Genomic DNA, 19,415 nt, shown 5'->3' with positions numbered 1-19,415 from the left:
GCACAACTACTGTGTGGTGTGTAATGGGCACAACTGCTGTGGGCATTGTGTAAGGGGCACAATTGCTGTGGGCATTGTATAAGGGGCAAAACTACTGTGGGCATTGTGTAAGGGACACAACTGCTGTAGGCATTGTGTATGGGGCACAACTGCTGTGGGCATTGTGTATGGGGCACAACTGCTGTGAGCATTGTGTAAGGGGCACTACTACTATGTGCATTGTGTGAGGGGCAAACCACTGTGTGAGCATTGTGTAAGGAGCACAACCACTGTGTGGGTATTGTGTAAGGGGCACAACTACTGTGAGCATTATGTAAGGGGAACTACTACTATGGGCATTATGTAAGGGGCACTGCTACTGTGAGCACTGTGAAAAAAGCACTACTACTGTGGGCACTGTGTAAGGGGCACGACTGTGGGCATTGCGTAAGGGGCACAACTGCTATGGGCATTGTGTAAGGGACCCTAATTCTGTAGGCATTGTGTAAGGGGCACTAATACTGTGGATATTGTGTAAGGGGTACTACTACTGCGGACATTGTGTAAGTGGCACTACTATGGGCATTTTGTAAGGGACACAACTGCTGCACCCATTTTGTAAGGGGCACTATTACTGAGGGCATTGTGTAAGGTGCACAACGGTGGGCATTGTGTAAGGGACACAACTGCTGTGGACATTGTTTAAGGGGCACTACTACTGTGGGCACTGTGTAAGGGGCACCACTACTGTGGACAGTGTGTAAGGGTTCACAACTGCTGTGGGCATTGTGTAAGTGGCACTACTATGGGCATTTTGTAAGGGGCACAACTGCTGTAGCCATTTTGCAAGGTGCACTATTACTGTGGGTATTGTATAAGGGGCACAAATGCTGTGGGCATTACTACTGTAGGCATTGTCTGTAAGTGGAACTAGACACAGATTGAAGGGAGGTGTAGGCTGAAAGACAGAGTGAAGGGAGCAGGCTGAGAGACAGAGTGAAGAATGGGAGGCTGACAGGCACAGAGTGAAGGGGTAGACTGAGAGACACAAAGTGAGGTGGATTGTGATAGATGCGTGGCAAGGAGATGCAAGCGGGAAATTATGGTGTGGATGAGAGATGACGCAGGGAGGGGATGATGGTGGGGGTGAGAGACAATGCAAGGAGAGGAGGAGATGGTATGGCAGAAAGATGCTAGCAGGAGATGAGGGTGTGGCTAAGAGATACAGGGAGGAGATGATGGTGTGGCTGAGAGAGACAGGAAGCAGGAAGTGACATAAGTCTGGTTGAACCTCTGTTGCATAATGATGATCTTGGTTATATTTCTACACAAACAGGCATCTTTTGGACTCTGTCATTTCATACATGAATAGCGATTACAGTCTAAAGACGCTGTCTGCCTAGTGAGGACATTTCTTCAGAGGTTCCCTATTGTGAGAAACCACCATATAAGTAAGGTGCATATGGAATGGAAAAGAATGCTTCCATATTGACACGCCCCCATTTGCAGTGGCCACACCCCTTGTGGTATGTGATTTACAGTGCATCCGGAAAGTATTCACAGCGCTTCACTTTTTCCACATTTTGTTATGTTACAGCCTTATTCCAAAATGGAATAAATTAATGATTTCCCTCAAACTTTTACACACAAGGGGGGTCATTCCGACCTGTTCGCACGCAGTTCTTCGTTGCGGTGCGAACAGGTCAGAAATGCGCATGCGCGCCAGACGCATTGTGCACGTGCGTCGTTGCCTGCCGACGATCGTTGCAGGGCATCGCAGCCGCCAACGACAAATGTGATCGCAGCGGCGATCGTAAGAAGATGGACAGGCGGGAGGCGTTCCGGGGCGGATACTCACTGTTTCCAGCTGTTTTCGGGAAGTGGTAAGAAAAACGCAGGCGTGTCCAGGCGAACGGAGGGCGGATGTCTGATGTCAAAGCCGGGACCTGCATCGCTGGATCCGTTGCACAGGTTAAGTAGGTCTAGGGCTAGTCTTGTTTTGTGTGAAACTTTTTTAACATAGCAGGGCTGCACAAGCATTCGCAGCCCTGCTATGCTAAAATACACTCCCCCATAGGCGGAGATTAGTTGATCGCACCAGCAGCAAAAAGTTGCTTGGTGCGATCAACTCAGAATGAGGGCCAATATCCCATAATGACAAAGTGAAAAGTTTTTTTTTAGATTTTTGCAAATTTATTAAAAATAAAAAACTAAGAATTCACATGTATATACGTATTCACAGCCTTTGCTCAATACGTTGTTGATGCACCTTTGGTAGCAATTACAGCCTCAAGCCTTTTTGAATATGATGCCACAAGCTTGGCACACCTATCTTTGGGCAGTTTCGCCCATTCCTCTTTGCAGCACCTCTCAAGCTCCATCAGGTTGGATGGGAAGCATCGGTGCACAGCCATTTTCAGATCTCTCCAGAGATGTTCAATCAGATTCAAGTCTGGGCTCTGGCTAAGCCACTCAAGGACATTCACGGAGATGTCCTGAAGCCACTCCTTTGATATCTTGGCTGTGTGCTTAGGGTCGTTGTCCTGCTGAAAGATGAACCGTCGCCCCAGTCTGAGGTCAAGAGCGCTCTAGAGCAGGTTTTCATCCAGGACGTTTCTGTACATTGCTGCATTCATCTTTCCCTCTATTCTGACTAGTCTCCCAGTTCCTGCCACTGAAAAACATCCCCACAGCATGATGCTGCCACCACCATGCTTTACTGTAGGGATGGTATTGGCCTGGTGATAAGTGGTGCCTGGTTTTCTCCAAACATGACGCCTGGCATTCACGCCAAAGAGTTCAATCTTTGTCTCATCAGACCAGAGAATTTTGTTTCTCATGGTCTGAGAGTCCTGCAGGTGCATGTTGGCAAACTCCAGGCGGGCTGCCATGTGCTTTTTACAAAGTAGTGGCTTCCATCTGGCCACTCTACCACACAGGCCTGATTGGTGGATTGCTGCAGAGATGGTTGTCCTTCTGGAAGGTTCTCCTCTCTCCACAGAGGAATCTGTAGCTCTGACAGAGTGACCATTGTGTTCTTTGTCACCTCCCTGACTAGGACCCTTCTCCCCCGATCGCTCAGTTTAGACGGCCGGCCACTTCTAGGAAGAGTCCTGGTGGTTCCGAACTTCATAGCAGCAGATATTTTTCTGTACCCTTCCCCAGATTTGTGTCTCGAAACAATCCTGTCACGAAGGTCTACAGACAATTCCTTTGACCTTATATAGACAGCCTTTCCAAATCCAATCAACTAAATTTACCACAGGTGGATCCAATTAAGCTGTAGGAACATCTCAAGGATGATCAGTGGAAACAGGATGCATCTGAGCTCAATTTTGAGCTTCATGGCAAAGGCTGTGAATACTTATGCACATGTGATTTCTTTGTTTTTTATTTTTAATACATTTGCAAAAATCTCAAAACAACTTATTTCACATTGTCATTATGGGGTATTGTGTGTAGAATTGTGAGGGAAAAAATGAATTTATTCCCTCTTTGAATAAGGCTGTAGCATAACAAAATGTGGAAAAAGTAAAGCGCTGTGAATACTTTCCGGATGCACTATATATTGCAGTGAGTGCCAATAGGCTAGACACGCTCGATAGGTGGAGCTAGACACGCCCAGTAGATGGTGCTAAACATACCCCTCCAATGGTGCACCCCCTAATAAAATGTTCTGTGAATGCCTATGAATGTAGGAGAGAACATTCCAATAGGACTAGCTGCGATAATTGTGAATTTTGCAATACAGGTTGAGTATCCCATATCCAAATATTCCGAAATACAGAATTTTTTGACTGAGAGTGAGATAGTGAAACCTTTGTTTTTTGATGGCTCAATGTACACAAACTTTGTTTAATACACATAGGTATTAAAAATATTGTATTAAATGACCTTGAGGCTGTGTGTATAAGGTGTATATGAAACATAAATGAATTGTGTGAATGTAGACACACTTTGTTTAATGCACAAAGTTATAAAAAATATTGGCTAAAATGACCTTCAGGCTGTGTGTATAAGTTGTATATGTAACATAAATGCATTCTGTGCTTAGATTTAGGTCCCATCACCATGTTATCTCATTATGGTATGCAATTATTCCAAAATACGGAAAAATCCCATATCCAAAATACCTCTGGTCCCAAGCATTTTGGATAAGGGATACTCAACCTGCATTTGGTATTATTTGATTGTTATTGTACAGTGGGCCTAATTCAGCATGGATTGCTATTGAGACCAAAATTAAGATGGTCTCTAAACTGACACTTCTAAAAATCGCATGTGAAGAGACACCCTGAAACGGTAAAAGACACCCACCAATGTGATTGCAACTGTGTGCAGAACCAGAGTACCATCGACCGTTTCGGTTGACCCATGCCTACTCAGAATAATGTTGCGCAAATCGCACAGGTGCCATGTTTTTAATCTCAAGTGATTACAGCTGTCAGATATACCCCCTGAAACTGTCAAGACACGCCTGAATTTTTCCAACAACTCCCCACAAATGTCATGTTGCCATCCACAATTGGTCACCTCCTGTTAATCAAATTACTATCGCATCTCACTGAACCTATAAACGCATAGCAAAGATGGCCACTGGTAATAACAAAGAGGCATGAATAAGATGGTTGCGGGTCTCAAAACGAGGCTTTGATAAAATTAAAGATGGCCGCCATATGTTATATATATGGGACACTGAAACAGCCCTTGAAGTCGCACCATGCTGTGGCGAGACTTGGTAGCGCGAAAATACGTCTTAGACGCAAAGTAATAGGGCACACAAGCAGCTTCTGCTGATTAAAATTATATGCGGCATGCCCATATTCTGTGTGTAATTAGGGCTGTATCTGTATCCGAAATGCCATGTTACAGTGTTTTCCATGAAAACACTGCATAATAGCATTTTGTATGCAAATACAGTCGCAGTCACACACAGAATATAGGTATACTGCATATCATTTTAATGAGCAGAAACTGCTTGTGCGTTTTATTACTGTATATAACTTTGTGTCTAAGTCGCATTCAATTTAGCACATCTACGATCAGATCTAAATCACCCCCATAGTTCCTTCTCATGGACTCCCGGGGTAGAAGGATTAGCATACTGTGACAGCTGGGTAAGAAATGACTGGGCTAGGAAACTGTTGCTGTGAAGTCAGAGAACGTGGTTACTGTAGCAGGAAGATAATAACTGCAAAGACTGGTACTTGATTACTGCAGCTTGGAAATAATAGCTGTAAAGACTGAGAGTTTGTTAACCATGGCTTAAAGATAGTAACTGTGAAGACCAGCGGTGGTTCCTACCTTGTTTGAGGAGGGCTGCCACTGGCGATGCTGCCGGGTCTCCCCCTCCTTGTCCCCGTCGCCTGGGTCCCGGCATCTGTGCTATGCACTATTCACAGACCCCTGGACCACACATGCGCAGTAGCGGCAACGGTACTGCGCATGTGCAAAACCACGGCCTCTATAGACTGCATTGGCTTCAGCCCATAGAAGTCAGCTAAGGCTGACGAGGCAGGGGGCTGGCTCTATGTGAACTGCAGCCCAGTCTGGAAGTCCCGGAGGGAGGAAACACCTCCCAAATGGACTGCTTGCAGTGTCCATGACTGACAGGTAGGACTTCCAAGTCACTGCCAGTCACAGTGAAGCCAGTGTAGTCTGGCTTCAGTGACAGTGAGCTGGATGGTGGATGTTATCGGGGGACGGGAAGGGGGGGGGGGGGGTCTGCAGCCCATAGGTAAAAACCGCCAGACTGGGAGTTGAATAACTGTAACTCGAGGGCAATAACCATGAAGAGTGGACACTGGGAGACTATGACTTGGAGACAAATGTAGAAACAGGATACTGGGAAACTGTGATTTGAGACAGTGACTATAAAGACTGGACACTGGGTACTGAATGACTGTGACTTGGGTACAATAACTGTGAAGACTGGGTACTTGATGACTGTGACTTGGGAACAATAACTGTGAAGACTGGGTAATGATGACTGTGACTTGAAAACAATAATTGTGAAGACTGGAGATTGGATTGCTGCAGGTCAAAGACAAGAACTGCGAAAACTGGATACTTGGAAAACGTGACTGAAGAGCTCCGATTTTGGGAACTAGATTCTTGGAAAACATGAGTGAAGAATTCAGGCTTTGGAAACTAGATTCTTGGAAAAAGGTGACTGAAGAACTTAGACTTTGAAACTAAATTCTTGGAAAACGTGTCTGAAGACTACAGACTTTGGAAACTAGATTCTTGAAAAACAGCTGCAGGAGGCGGCGCCGGAGCCGAACTCTGGATTAGAGAGCAGAAAGAGTTGGAGTAACATGCAAATGAGCAAGGCAGGAGCCTTCCAGGGCCACCGAGCAACCAGGATGCCCACAGGAGCACAAAGCAGAAGCACCTTCCAGGAAGAGCAACATAAAGCACTAGCAGTGTTTGATTCAAATGCAACCCCTTCTAAAAGCGAAAGCATACTGGGATTGGCTGAGAACCAACATGAAGTGCTACTATTGGCTACACTGCGTGCATTGGTCTCGAACATGGCGGTTCCCATAACTGCAGACATACAAGAGAAGGCTCATTTTCCCTGATGCATCCCCGCTCACTGAGCTCCAATGCCCACACTTCTGATGAGCCCCTTCTCCATCAAGACTTTATTTATCTTTGTATTCCATACGCTTGCCGCTTGCTTTAGACCGTATTGTTAGGATCTCCTGCTCTGTGCTGCCACGTCGCCATGGCAACCGGGAGGCAAGTGTTAGCGAAGTAACCTGAGCGCAGCTGATACTCCGGTCCGGGTTTTTACTGTGTAGTGGTTACAGGCTCTGTGCACGGCAGGGAATCCGGCGCTGGTTTTGTGCTCACAGTCTGTGAGGTCTGAGTGGGGCGTGGACAGCACCTGCTATATAAACCATCCTCTCAGGCTAGGCAAATGCTGCTGAATCTTTGTTTGTTAGTCAGTTCCAGAGAGTTAGCTAGTACTGTGTGACTTTGTATTTACTTGTTGCTTACTGCGAATAGGCCTTGGGATTCGGTACTTCATTCTGCCAATCCGGACCTAGCAGTAAGACTGGAGTCAGTTGTTTGACCTGCTGGGGTTCTTTTGCTATTCTGTGAACCCAGCAGGTTTGCGGCTGTACTCTCAGACCTGCTTGCTTAATCCTCCCTCACTGTGCAGGGCGTCCAGGTGTCAGTTTAGTGGCAGTAAGCTGAACCTGTGCCCTGCAAGTGGGGGTTAGGATTGTGAATACTCTCCTTGTGTCTATATTTCTATCTCTGACCAAGGAGCTTATTCCCACAACCATTGGTAACCCTTTGGGGTTTTTTCTGTTGCTCTTAGCAACATCATTTCAGGTGCTCCACATGTTAAATCACTACACCTCGCTTCATTGTCCGCTCTATTCCATCTGAGCATTCCTGACACTAGGGAGACACCCAATTCCTGAGCCTTTGGGCTTCTCCGTTCACTTTGTGTTTATTAGTTATTCCATCACCTCCTGTGTATGTTATGTTATACTGTCTGTGAGTTCGTTTGCTTCGCTTCCCTCTCTGTTCATACACCGGTATACTCCTGTTAGCACTGGTGTGCGTAACATATTCAGCAGCCCTACTCCTGTTGAAATTTTGTGGGAATATGGAGCATACCCCTCAAAATACTTTGCAACAGGTGGTCTATCAGGTGCAGGTCCTGACTCGACAATTTAATGAGATGTCCATTAAAATGAACACCCCGCAGGCCGCTAGCGGAGCTCCCGCAGCAGCAGCGGCAAGTTCAGGTGTTAAGGAGCCGAAAGTAAATCACCCGGATCGTTTTTCTGGAGATCGCTCGCAGTTCTTTTGTTTCAAGGAGAGCTGTAAGCTATATTTCAGGCTTAGGCCCCAGTCTTCTGGGTCGGAGATTCAGCGGGTGGGCATGGTGATTTCCTTGCTACAAGGAGACCCACAGGTCTGGGCATATGGGTTACAGCCTGACTGTCCGTCGCTTAAAAGTGTTGATGCTTTTTTTACGGCACTGGGCATTTTGTATGATGACCCTGACAAGATGGCTTCAGCCGAGGCTCAGATTACGGTTCTTAAGCAAGGGCGACGGCCAGCTGAGGTTTATAGTACGGAGTTTCGGAGGTTGGCTCATGATACCCAGTGGAATGATCCAGCCCTGAGAAACCAGTACCGATGGGGCCTTTCTGACCAGATAAAGGACCAACTGGTACAATATCCCTCGCCTGATAGCTTAGATCAGCTCATGCAGTTATCCATCCGGGTGGATAGACGGCTGAGAGAGCGTAGGCTTGAAAGGGAGACCGCAGTTTCCTTTTTTCCCAAGGGAACCTCAGACTCTGAGGAATATTCCGAGGAGCCTATGCAGATTGGGGCTACCCGCCTCTCCTCGCGTGAGAAGACGCGGAGGAGACAGCAGGGTTTGTGTTTGTACTGTGGGAATAAAGGTCATGTTGTAGTATCATGCCCAGAAAAACCGGAAAACTTCAGGGCCTGAGGGTGATGGGAAATATCCTGTCAGGCCAGAAGTCAGAATTTCCCAAAAAAAAGACTTTTCTCATTCCGGTGACTTTGGAGATCCTCGGTCAAACTGTCAAGACTGAGGCCTTTGTTGACAGTGGGGCCGATTGGGTTTTCATGGACCGTCAATTCGCCCTGGAACACTCTGTTCCCTCAGTACCTTTGGCATCAGAGATTGAGATCTGTGGTTTAAACGGGGAACCATTGTCCCAGGGTAAAATTACCTCCTGCACCAGCCAAATTCCTTTGTTTATTGGAGCCACACACTCTGAAAAATTGTCTTTTTATGTGACTGTCTGTTCTTTTGCCCCATTGGTTTTGGGGTTACCCTGGTTAAGGGCCCATAACCCTCAATTTGACTGGGTCTCTGGGGAGATTCTTAGTTGGGGTAGTGATTGTTTCAGGAGTTGCTTGAGCCTTCCAGTCAGGCTCTCGCAGCTAAGTTTGCCAGGATTGCCAGGATGTTATGCAGATTTTGCGGATGTGTTCTCCAAAAAAGTTGCGGAGGTACTACCTCCCCATCGCCCCTATGACTGTGCCATTGATTTGTTGCCGGATGCTAAGCTTCCCAAGAGCAGGTTGTACTCCCTGTCACGTCCTGAGACTCAGGCTATGGCAGAGTACATTCAGGAGAACTTGGCTAAGGGATTTATCAGACCCTCACAGTCCCCAGTTGGGTCGGGGTTCTTCTTCGTGGGTAAAAAGGACGGTTCGTTGCGACCCTGCATCGACTTCAGGGAATTGAACCGTATCACGATTAAAAACTCGTACCCACTGCCTCTCATTTCGGTTTTGTTTGACCAGCTTCGTACTGCCACCATTTTTTCTAAGATTGGCCTACGCGGTGCTTACAATCTAATCCGAATAAGAGAGGGGGATGAATGGAAGACTGCCTTTAATACCCACTCAGGGCATTATGAATATTTGGTGATGCCTTTTGGGCTCTCTAATGCCCCGGCAGTCTTCCAGGAATTCATGAACGATGTGCTCAGGGAATATTTGGATAGATTCTTAGTTGTTTATCTAGATGACATCCTAATCTTCTCTCATTCCCTGGAGGAACATCGGAAGCATGTACGCTTAGTCCTCCAGAAACTCAGAGACCACCAGCTTGGGGCGAAGCTGGAGAAGTGCGAGTTTGAAGTCCAGCAAATCGCATTTCTAGGGTATATTATCTCCTCAGAAGGTTTCCAAATGGAGGGTTCTAAGGTACAGGCAGTCCTGGATTGGGTGTAGCCCACTAGTTTGAAGGCGCTTCAGCATTTTCTGGGCTTTGCGAATTTTTATAGACGGTTTATCGCTGGATTTTCGTCTATAGTGGCCCCCTTGGTGGCACTCACTAAGAAAGGGGCGGATGTTGCTCACTGGTCTTGTGAGGCCAAAGCGGCCTTTGCCCGTCTCAAAAGGGCATTTGTCTCGGCCAAGATGCTACGACACCCAGATCCAGAGCGTCCTTTTGTGGTAGAAGTGGATGCCTCTGAGATAGGTATTGGGGCAGTGCTCTCTCAGATGGGGGTGTCTGATAATCGCCTTCATCCCTGTGCTTACTTTTCCCGTAAATTTTCGTCTGCTGAGATGAATTATGATGTGGGTAACCGGGAATTGTTGGCTATAAAGGATGCACTCGGGGAGTGGAGACACTGGCTTGAGGGGGCTAAGTTTGTGGTCTCAATTCTCACCGACCATAAGAATCTGGCATATTTAGAGTCAGCGAAGCGGCTCAATGCCAGGCAGGCACGATCGGCTTTGTTTTTTGCTCGCTTTAATTTTTTGATAACATATCGCCCTGGGTCAAAAAACATCAAGGCTGATGCGCTCTCGCGGAGTTTTGCTCCAGTTCAAGAGACCACCGAGGAGCCATTGCCCATTGTGTCCCCATCATGTATTAAAGTGGGCATTACCCAGGACCTCTTGTCATTAGTCCTTAGAGCACAGGAGCAGGCTCCTCCAGACCTTCCGGTAGGTCTCTTGTTTGTGCCTCCTAGGTTAAGACAGCGAGTGTTCCTGGAATTCCATGCCAAGAGGTCGGCAGGGCATCCGGGTATTGCCAGAACTCGGGAGTTGCTGTCTAGGGCGGTGTGGTGGCCCTCGGTGGCTAGGGATGTGGATCAGTGGGTTCGGGCATGTGACGTTTGTGCCCGAAATAAAACTCCTAGAGGGGTTCCTGTCGGCCCATTACATCCACTCTCTATTCCGTCTAAGCCATGGACCCACATTTCCATGGATTTTGTGGTGGACTTGCCCAAATCCTCGGGGATGACAGCCATTTGGGTTGTCGTTGACAGGTTTTCGAAGATGGCGCATTTCGTTCCACTGGTTGGGTTGCCATCGGCCAGACGCCTGTCTGAGTTATTATGCAGCATATTGTGCGCCTCCACGGGTTGCCACTTGATGTGGTCTCTGACCGTGGATCCCAGTTTGTGGCCAAATTCTGGAGGGCATTTTGTTCTGATCTCCAGATTTCTGTGAGCTTGTCGTCAGGCTACCATCCACAGTCTAATGGGCAGACTGAGAGGGTGAACCAGTCCTTGGAGCAGTTCCTCAGGTGTTATGTCTCCAAGTGTCATACTGACTGGGTTGCTCATCTGTCCATGGCGGAGTTTGCCTATAACAACGCGGCTCACTCTGCTACAGGGATCTCTCCCTTCCTTTGTGTGTATGGGCATCATCCTAAGGCCAATTCTTTTGACCCCCTGGATTCCACGCCTGGTGGTTCCTCTGTTGTTTCGGTCCTTAGGGTATTTGGAGGAAAGTGAAGAAAGCCCTTGTGTCTGTGTCATTAGTGACCAAAAGGGTTTTTGATAAGCGGAGAAGACCCTGCAGCTTCAAATTAGGAGACTTCGTCTGGTTGTCCACCAAGAATTTGAAGTTGAGACAGCCATCTCATAAGTTAGGCCCCCGGTTCATCGGCCCTTATAAGATCACCAGGGTTATCAATCCGGTGGCATTTCAGTTAGATCTGCCCCGTTCATTGGGTATCAATAAAACATTTCATTGTTCCCTTTTAAAACTGGCGGTTAGTAATCCTTCTTCCAGTGGAAGACCTTCTCCTCTTCTGATACGGGGTCAGAGGGAGTTTGTGGTTGAAAGGGTTCTTGACTCCAAGATGGTTCGGGGTCAGCTGTCATTTTTGGTGCACTGGAAGGGGTATGGCCCGGAGGAGCGGTCGTGGGTGCGCAGTAGTGATCTTCATGCCCCCAGACTGATACGCTCTTTCTTCTCGCAGTTCCCCGATAAACCCGTTGGTAGGGGTTCTTTGACCCCTCGTCAGAGGGGGGGTACTGTTAGGATCTCCTGCTCTGTGCTGCCACGTCGCCATGGCAACCGGGAGGCAAGTGTTAGCGAAGTAACCTGAGCGCAGCTGATACTCCGGTCCGGGTTTTTACTGTGTAGTGGTTACAGGCTCTGTGCACGGCAGGGAATCCGGCGCTGGTTTTGTGCTCACAGTCTGTGAGGTCTGAGTGGGGCGTGGACAGCACCTGCTATATAAACCATCCTCTCAGGCTAGGCAAATGCTGCTGAATCTTTGTTTGTTAGTCAGTTCCAGAGAGTTAGCTAGTACTGTGTGACCTTGTATTTACTTGTTGCTTACTGCGAATAGGCCTTGGGATTCGGTACTTCATTCTGCCAATCCGGACCTAGCAGTAAGACTGGAGTCAGTTGTTTGACCTGCTGGGGTTCTTTTGCTATTCTGTGAACCCAGCAGGTTTGCGGCTGTACTCTCAGACCTGCTTGCTTAATCCTCCCTCACTGTGCAGGGCGTCCAGGTGTCAGTTTAGTGGCAGTAAGCTGAACCTGTGCCCTGCAAGTGGGGGTTAGGATTGTGGATACTCTCCTTGTGTCTATATTTCTATCTCTGACCAAGGAGTTTATTCCCACACCCGTTGGTAACCCTTTGGGGGTTTTTCTGTTGCTCTTAGCAACATCATTTCAGGTGCTCCAAATGTTAAATCACTACACCTCGCTTCCCTGTCCGCTCTATTCCATCTGAGCATTCCTGACACTAGGGAGACACCCAATTCCTGAGCCTTTGGGCTTCTCCGTTCACTTTGTGTTTATTAGTTATTCCATCACCTCCTGTGTATGTTATGTTATACTGTCTGTGAGTTCGTTTGCTTCGCTTCCCTCTCTGTTCATACACCGGTATACTCCTGTTAGCACTGGTGTGCGTAACACGTATATGCTTTTTGTTAAGCTTACATAAATGATCTGGTTTTTGAGAATTCACAAAACCTGGTGGCTGTTCCATGTTTATGTCTTCCTTTAGTTCACCATGTAAGAAAGCAATCTTCACATCGAAGTGTTTCACCTGCATACCTTGTATGGATGCTGTTAGAAGTAAGGGTCTAAAGGTGGTGTGTTTCACAACTAGAGCAAATGTTTCATCATAATTTTCTCCAAAATTCAGTGAATATCCTTTAGCAACTAATCTTGCATTGTATCTTTCTACTTTTCCTTCAGTATCATACTTGACCTTTAAAGTCCATTTACATCCTATGGCCTTTTTATCTACTGGTAGTCTGGCCAATGTCCATGTCTGGTTGTCTTTCATTGATTCCATTTCTTCCTTTGCTGTTCTTAGCCATTTCTGTGCTTCTCTTTCTGGAAAGGTAGCAATTTCTTCCCGTGATGTTCTCATATGTGAACAGCAGTTGCTTTGTAAGATAAACGTATGGGTGCGTTTCCTTTATTTTCTCTTGAAGAGCGTCTTACTCCTCCTGTTATACTTTCCTGAGTGTTGCTGGTATCTGTACTATGTTGTACCTCAACTACATTCTGTACATTCCTCTTCAATTGAGTTTGCTGGAATCATGACATCTCTTGCTTCTTCCATGAACATCACACTGGGGGTCATTATCTCCATTTCCTTTAGGCAATCTGGGTGTTTGTGTCCTAATCTTCTATGCCACTTGTGAATGCAGTCATCTTGTTACTGTGCACTTAGCTTTACCTGCTGTGCTGCAATATCCAGACAATATAAATGTTCTTCTATTCTGGCTGTAGCTAGCATTTCTCTTCCATTTTGGATAAAACACTTCTTATTCCGGAACTTTACAGCAAGTACTTTTTCTATTAAATCCTTTACTGACAATAGTGCTCCTTCTAGCTTTGGAACGTATAGTACATCTGTTATGGGTGTCTGTGTGTAGTTGCCATTACCATTGGAGCATAAGAATTGACCATTCCCTTTTCCTTCTGCAATGATACTTGTACCATCTGCCAGAAAGTTCCTTTATGGTTCAAATCAAGTTTAGTAAAGAAGTCCTTGTTATTTGTCATAGTCACTCCTGAGCAGGGTTGGATGGTTTAAACCTAATGTTTTTTTTTTAATATGCTGTGACTACAGGCACAACACAGTGACTTCTTTAAAAAAGCCTATTGTAAGGGAATCCCTGGTATTTTTCCACATGTTGTTGCTTGTGGTCTTCATTTAAGTAAGCTGAACCAATGCAGTAAATCACACATACAACAAAAATATAGGGAGGTGAATCAGATAAGAGAGGTACTAAATCTGCCTAGCATCAAGCTTCTCCCCCAACATTCCCATAGGACAGAAAAAAACCCATAGTTAACACTCACATTCTTAAAGAGTAAACAACACCAACACATTAAATAGGCAATACACAGAAAAACACCTCATGGTTTATACATGTTTACTTCAATTCAAACCTAATGTACAGTATTTCCCATTATTGAACAACTTCTGACTGCTCAATCATCTTCAGCTAGTGTAGAAAGATTTTTTTTCTTCTTTCGGTTTAGTTAATTCTAAGCTTTGAAACAGACTGAGAACTGAAAAGGCATCTAAGCTAATGTTTTTATTCAAAATATTTAATGCCAGTGACATATCTAGTGCTAATGCTTAACTCCTTCTTTTTTTGTGCTTGTGCGTTTCTCTGTAAAGTACTTTTGCATGTTTTAATTATATTTAGTCTAAAATTGGTTTTATTGAAAGATTTCAAATAAATCATATCAAAGCCTAATAACTTTGGATTGTTAATGTTAGAAAGCATTAAAACATGGTTGATCAAGGTTTCTAATACATAGCAATGTTTCACAGTATTGTAACAAACAGGATTACTTTTTTCTTTAAAACGTTAATGCAAAAAAAATTGGTTTTAAACAAAAAAAAAAGTTTTAAACCAAAAAAAGCGTTTCTTTGTTGTTGTTTTTTTTTAAAAAACCTGTTTTTTTCCAACCCTGCTCCTGAGTTTACATACCATTTGTCTGGCAATTGGGCTACTGTCGCTTTAAATGTTCCATCCCAATTATGTGCACTTCTATCTGTGAGTGTGGCTTTGACTCTTTGTTTTGTTTCTTTCGGGTGGTTTGTGCTGTTCGGTCTTTAATATGGTGCAATTTCTTTTAAGGTGACCCACTTTCTTGCATCTGAAACATGCTCTTGTTTCCCTAGTGTGTTGCTTAGTATCCACCATTTTAAGTGCTTTCACTGTATTACTTTCAGTATTACCCTTTGTAAGCTCCTTTCTGCGTTGATACTCCTCTATGAGCCTGTTCTTTACAAAATCTAGTGTGATTTCTGTTCAGGTCTCGTTTCTAGCGCGTTTACCAGTGCACTGTATGTATCTGGTAAACTGCACAGGAGAATAACTACAATGTGGTTGTTTTTCATTTCTTCTCCCATTGATCTGAGCTGCCAGTCATCTCTAGTAGTGCATTAATGTGCATTGTCTTGCCTTTGTTAAACCTTATCTGGTTTAACTTTTTCAATAGGAATAGTTTGCTGTTCAAACTTGACCTTTCATGCACTTTCTGCAATGCTGTCCACATGCCTTTAGCTGTACTTTCTTGTCTTATGTGTATGAGCTGATCATCTTCCACCAGTAAACGTATGGTTGCTCTTGCCTGTTTGTCCTTCTTAATCCACTGCTGATCCTCTTCTACAGTTCTGTCTGTATTTATGACTTCCCATATATCATCTCTGGTTTCTATTTTAAACTTCCATATCTGATAGTTTTCATTAGAAAGCTTGCTTGCAGCTAATCTGAGATCTGTGTAATTAGCCATATCCCATTTCTGTATGAATCTCTCTATTCTTCTGTAGTAATAAACTTGTTTTACTTACAGTTATCTCTTAGAGGTTCTCCTGGGTGATTCTTATGTATATAATATAGTCTGCTGTCAGCGCCGACTGGGACTTGCAGTGTGGTGTTGTCTCTGGCTTGTGCTCTAGATGCAGCTTGGGATGTACTCTGGATTACTTTTATCCTGTATAGACTCCAGTCTGGGCCCATAACTGTTTTGGCATGTGGCGATGGATTACCAAAGGTGTGCAGCAGAGTTCTCATACATAAAAGATCATCACAGGAGTTACCTTACAATCAGACAGGATGAGTCTTGTAAAGGTATAACTTCTTTATATAACACTGAGTAACAGGATCAATATGAGGTTCAATGTAGAAAAATGTAAAGTAATGCACCTTGGGACTAAGAACAATCAGGCAGCCTATAAATTACATGGGGAAAATGTAGGGGAAACAGTCATTTTTAAAAGATTTGGGGGTGCTCATTGATAATAGACTTAGTAACAGATCCCAATGTCAAAGTGTAGCAACAAAAGTAAATAAGGTGTTAGCATGCATAAAACGGGAAATTGAGACAAGGGATAAGAGTGTAATCCTGCCACTGTACAAATGTACAAATCATTGGTACGGCCACACCTTGGATATTGTGTACAGTTCTGGGCACCGCACTATAAAAAAGATATCTTGGAACTTGAAAGGTATCAGAGGCGAGCCACCAGACTGATCAAAGGATTAGAGGCACTGGACTATGAGAAAAGGCTTACTAGGTTAGATATGTTTACACTTGAAAAGAGGCGGCTGACATTATTAAGAGGCGGGGGACATTATTAATATTTACAAATATATAAAAGGACAATACAAGGATCTATCAGGCGATTTGTTTATCGAAAAGTTTCTACACAGGACATGTGGGCACCCTCTGAGGTTAGAGAGAAAATTTCAAACCCAACGAAGAAAAGGGATCTTCACAGTTAGGGCAGTAAAAATTTAGAATTATATGCCAGAGAAGTTAGTAATGGTGGTCAATGTGTTTAAAAATGGATTCAATAAATTCCTAGCTGAAATAAATATCCAAGGATATATCATTTAAAGGAAGAGAATTTTAGAAAAGGCATGAATTATAGCTGTTATGTAGACTTAAAAGCATAACTTCATCTGGTTCATTATAGTTTAACTAGTTACATACAGATTAGTGTAAGAATTATAATACAGGTTGAACTCAATGGATATTTTTGTCTTTTTTCAACCTCATTAACTATGTTACTATGTCGCTAATATAAATGTGACAAACATCAGATTTTCAGTAACAGCTCCTCAAATAACATGTCTGCTACATGTGCTCAGCTCTCTATCTCGAAGACACATGGTAAAGAAACAACAAGTACTTGAATATACAGCAGACAAATAATACCCATGCATTTGCATATATTGCCATCTGCTGTCCCTCCAAGGTAAGAACATCCATATGGATAAACCTAGTAAGTTGTATATGTTTCAACAGCCAGAGATGTGAAACATACACAGAACAACAGCAACAACATACAATTCAGATGGGAAGCTGACCCTGATTAGTTTCCCATTAGCCTTACTCCATTAGGCCTCATAAGTGATTAGAAAGGATAACCAGTGTCTTCTATCACTTAAAACAATCAGCACTGATGTGACCCTTTCCTTGTGACTGACCTACTCCCAGCTCACACCACCTAGTAGAGGGTGTTGTACAAAATGTCGACATTCTGATGTCAACATTCAGAATGTCAACAAGGATGGGAGGTCGGCATTGTTAATGTTGACAATTAGTATGTCAACCATGCAGATTTGCATTGCTGAGGTGGTTATTCTTAACCATAAATCTAGCTGTAACCAGAGCCTAACTGCAGCCTAACCCTAAAATTGTGAAAAAAATTAGCTGTCAACATTCACAATGACAATATCCTGTCATGTCGACATTCTTTAATTGTCAACATTGTGAATTATAACATTCTATCAATGTTGTCATTCTGAATGTCGACATTCAGATCATGTTAACATTCTGGTGTCAACATTGTGAACATATAACCTAGCAGACACCCCACAACAAGCCATCTCTTCTGGCAGGTGGATAATCCTGGGGTTACTAGTGGTGAGTATGTACCCTCTACGTTCCGGTAATGTCTAATGTAGTTTGCTGCACTAAAGCAAGAAGTATAATGTTACATGCATGTACTGGGAGATTATTAATACATCTAGTCTAATGTCCATGCTGAAAGCTCTTATACAAAACACCTGCCCCTGTTATAATGCTGCAGTAGTCATTTTGACATATTGGGAAAAATGCATTATTATACAAACTAAATACCATCATTACATTATTATTTTGCACTTTACAGCTATCAGTTTAAACACCCACCTTGCAACACCCTCCCAAGATTTTCATGACGTTACATTTATTTAATGGCACTTGAACCACAAACATGTATTTGCACCAATCATGTATTTGTACATAGCAGTTTTGCTAAAAAAGCAAACCTGCTACTGCTTACAATCGCATGCTGGGGGCCGCCCAGCACAGGACAAGGCCGCGCAGCATGTTATTCACCGCGCAGTGATGCGATTGCAATTCAATTATGATCGCATCGCCAAAATCGGCAATTAGTGGTAGCCCCCTGAATACGCATCCCAGCTGTGTATGCATGCGCACCGCCGCTATGTATCCTGTTGCAGGAAATGCAATGTCATCAGAATGCTCTGAAAATGGCCATGACATGCCTGCAGCTCCTGGACCACTCCCCCCAACACCAAGTCACCGCCCCCCTTATGCCCACCGCATGTCATTCCCATTGTGATCGCATCCTATAAAGTAATAGTAAACACATGTGCTATGTGAGTGCTGCACATGCGCAAATGGACAAAAAGCGTCCGTTTGCGAAAATATCAGTTTTACAACTGATACTGAATGAGGGTCGTGGTCCTTCTCATTGAAATAAAAACATTGCTTATTACACAAGAGCAATCTGGAATTTAGAGCTCACTATAAATTCAGTGTGAATAAGGCTGGGTACACACCAGATGATATTTTTAACGATTTGCATGATTCTGATGGATCTGAACAACAAATCGTTCAAATTCGTCAAATGTATAAGCACTATATGGGCGCACACATGGTCGTTAGCGACATCTTCTGGTCAGCACTACAGTAGGGCAGACAGAAGACATAGCTAATGAGAGGCGCCCTTGTCGCTTAGTTGCCACTGACATCGGCAAGTGTGTATGCACTTGCCAATGCTGGGTACCCATTGCCCATGATATCAGGCTGGGTGCACATTGTCTAATGTGTAACCACCCTAAGTGTGTTTTTTGCAGTAGGCAGATACATCACCTGACAGAACTACAAAGCATTGAAATGAAGAGAAAATAATGGTATTAACAACCTGCAGCTGTTTTTTAGCTTCTGTGGAATACTCTTCTGTACGACTTCATTTCTCTCATTTTCCCGCTGGAATCTTGGTTCAGAATAAATAGGTCGAGACACAAGATACTCATCATACGCAGAGATGGGCATATCCATCTTTTCTGATATCATCTAGATTTGACAAAAAAAACTCCTTTCAGAAACCATGTCAACATCATGCACTAACTTGCCTTTTTATAACTAAGTATGAGCTATTCAGTTATTTTACAATAGTAATACTGTATAATACATGAAACACAATATAATAAACCTGTGAACAAATTGGTACAAAACAAGTTTGGTATATACTGAGGAGCTAGAGTAATAATACAGACAGTAAATCAATTACTAACTGGTAGCACTAAGGGGCTGATTCAGAGACGGACGCAGATCGATGCATACGCAGCCAGATCTGCATCCATCTCCTCACATGCCGGGGGCCGCCCAGC

The 19,415-nt window shown here is 44.3% G+C and overlaps 1 protein-coding gene across 1 annotated transcript in view; it reads right to left on the bottom strand.

Moving 5' to 3' along the window:
- LOC134932543 (pendrin-like) overlaps positions 1-19,098 on the bottom strand; it is a 192,619-nt gene extending 173,521 nt beyond the window's left edge. Inside the window, exon 1 of the mRNA XM_063927070.1 lies at positions 18,947-19,098. Within this exon, the coding sequence (XP_063783140.1) occupies positions 18,947-19,098 (152 nt within the window). The remainder of the gene's footprint in view (positions 1-18,946) is intronic.
- Positions 19,099-19,415: the final 317 nt, after the last annotated feature.

Source organism: Pseudophryne corroboree, chromosome 6 (assembly GCF_028390025.1).
Source record: "Pseudophryne corroboree isolate aPseCor3 chromosome 6, aPseCor3.hap2, whole genome shotgun sequence".
Taxonomy (NCBI): Eukaryota; Metazoa; Chordata; class Amphibia; order Anura; family Myobatrachidae; genus Pseudophryne; species Pseudophryne corroboree.
This window is presented reverse-complemented; position numbering and strand designations above follow the sequence as displayed.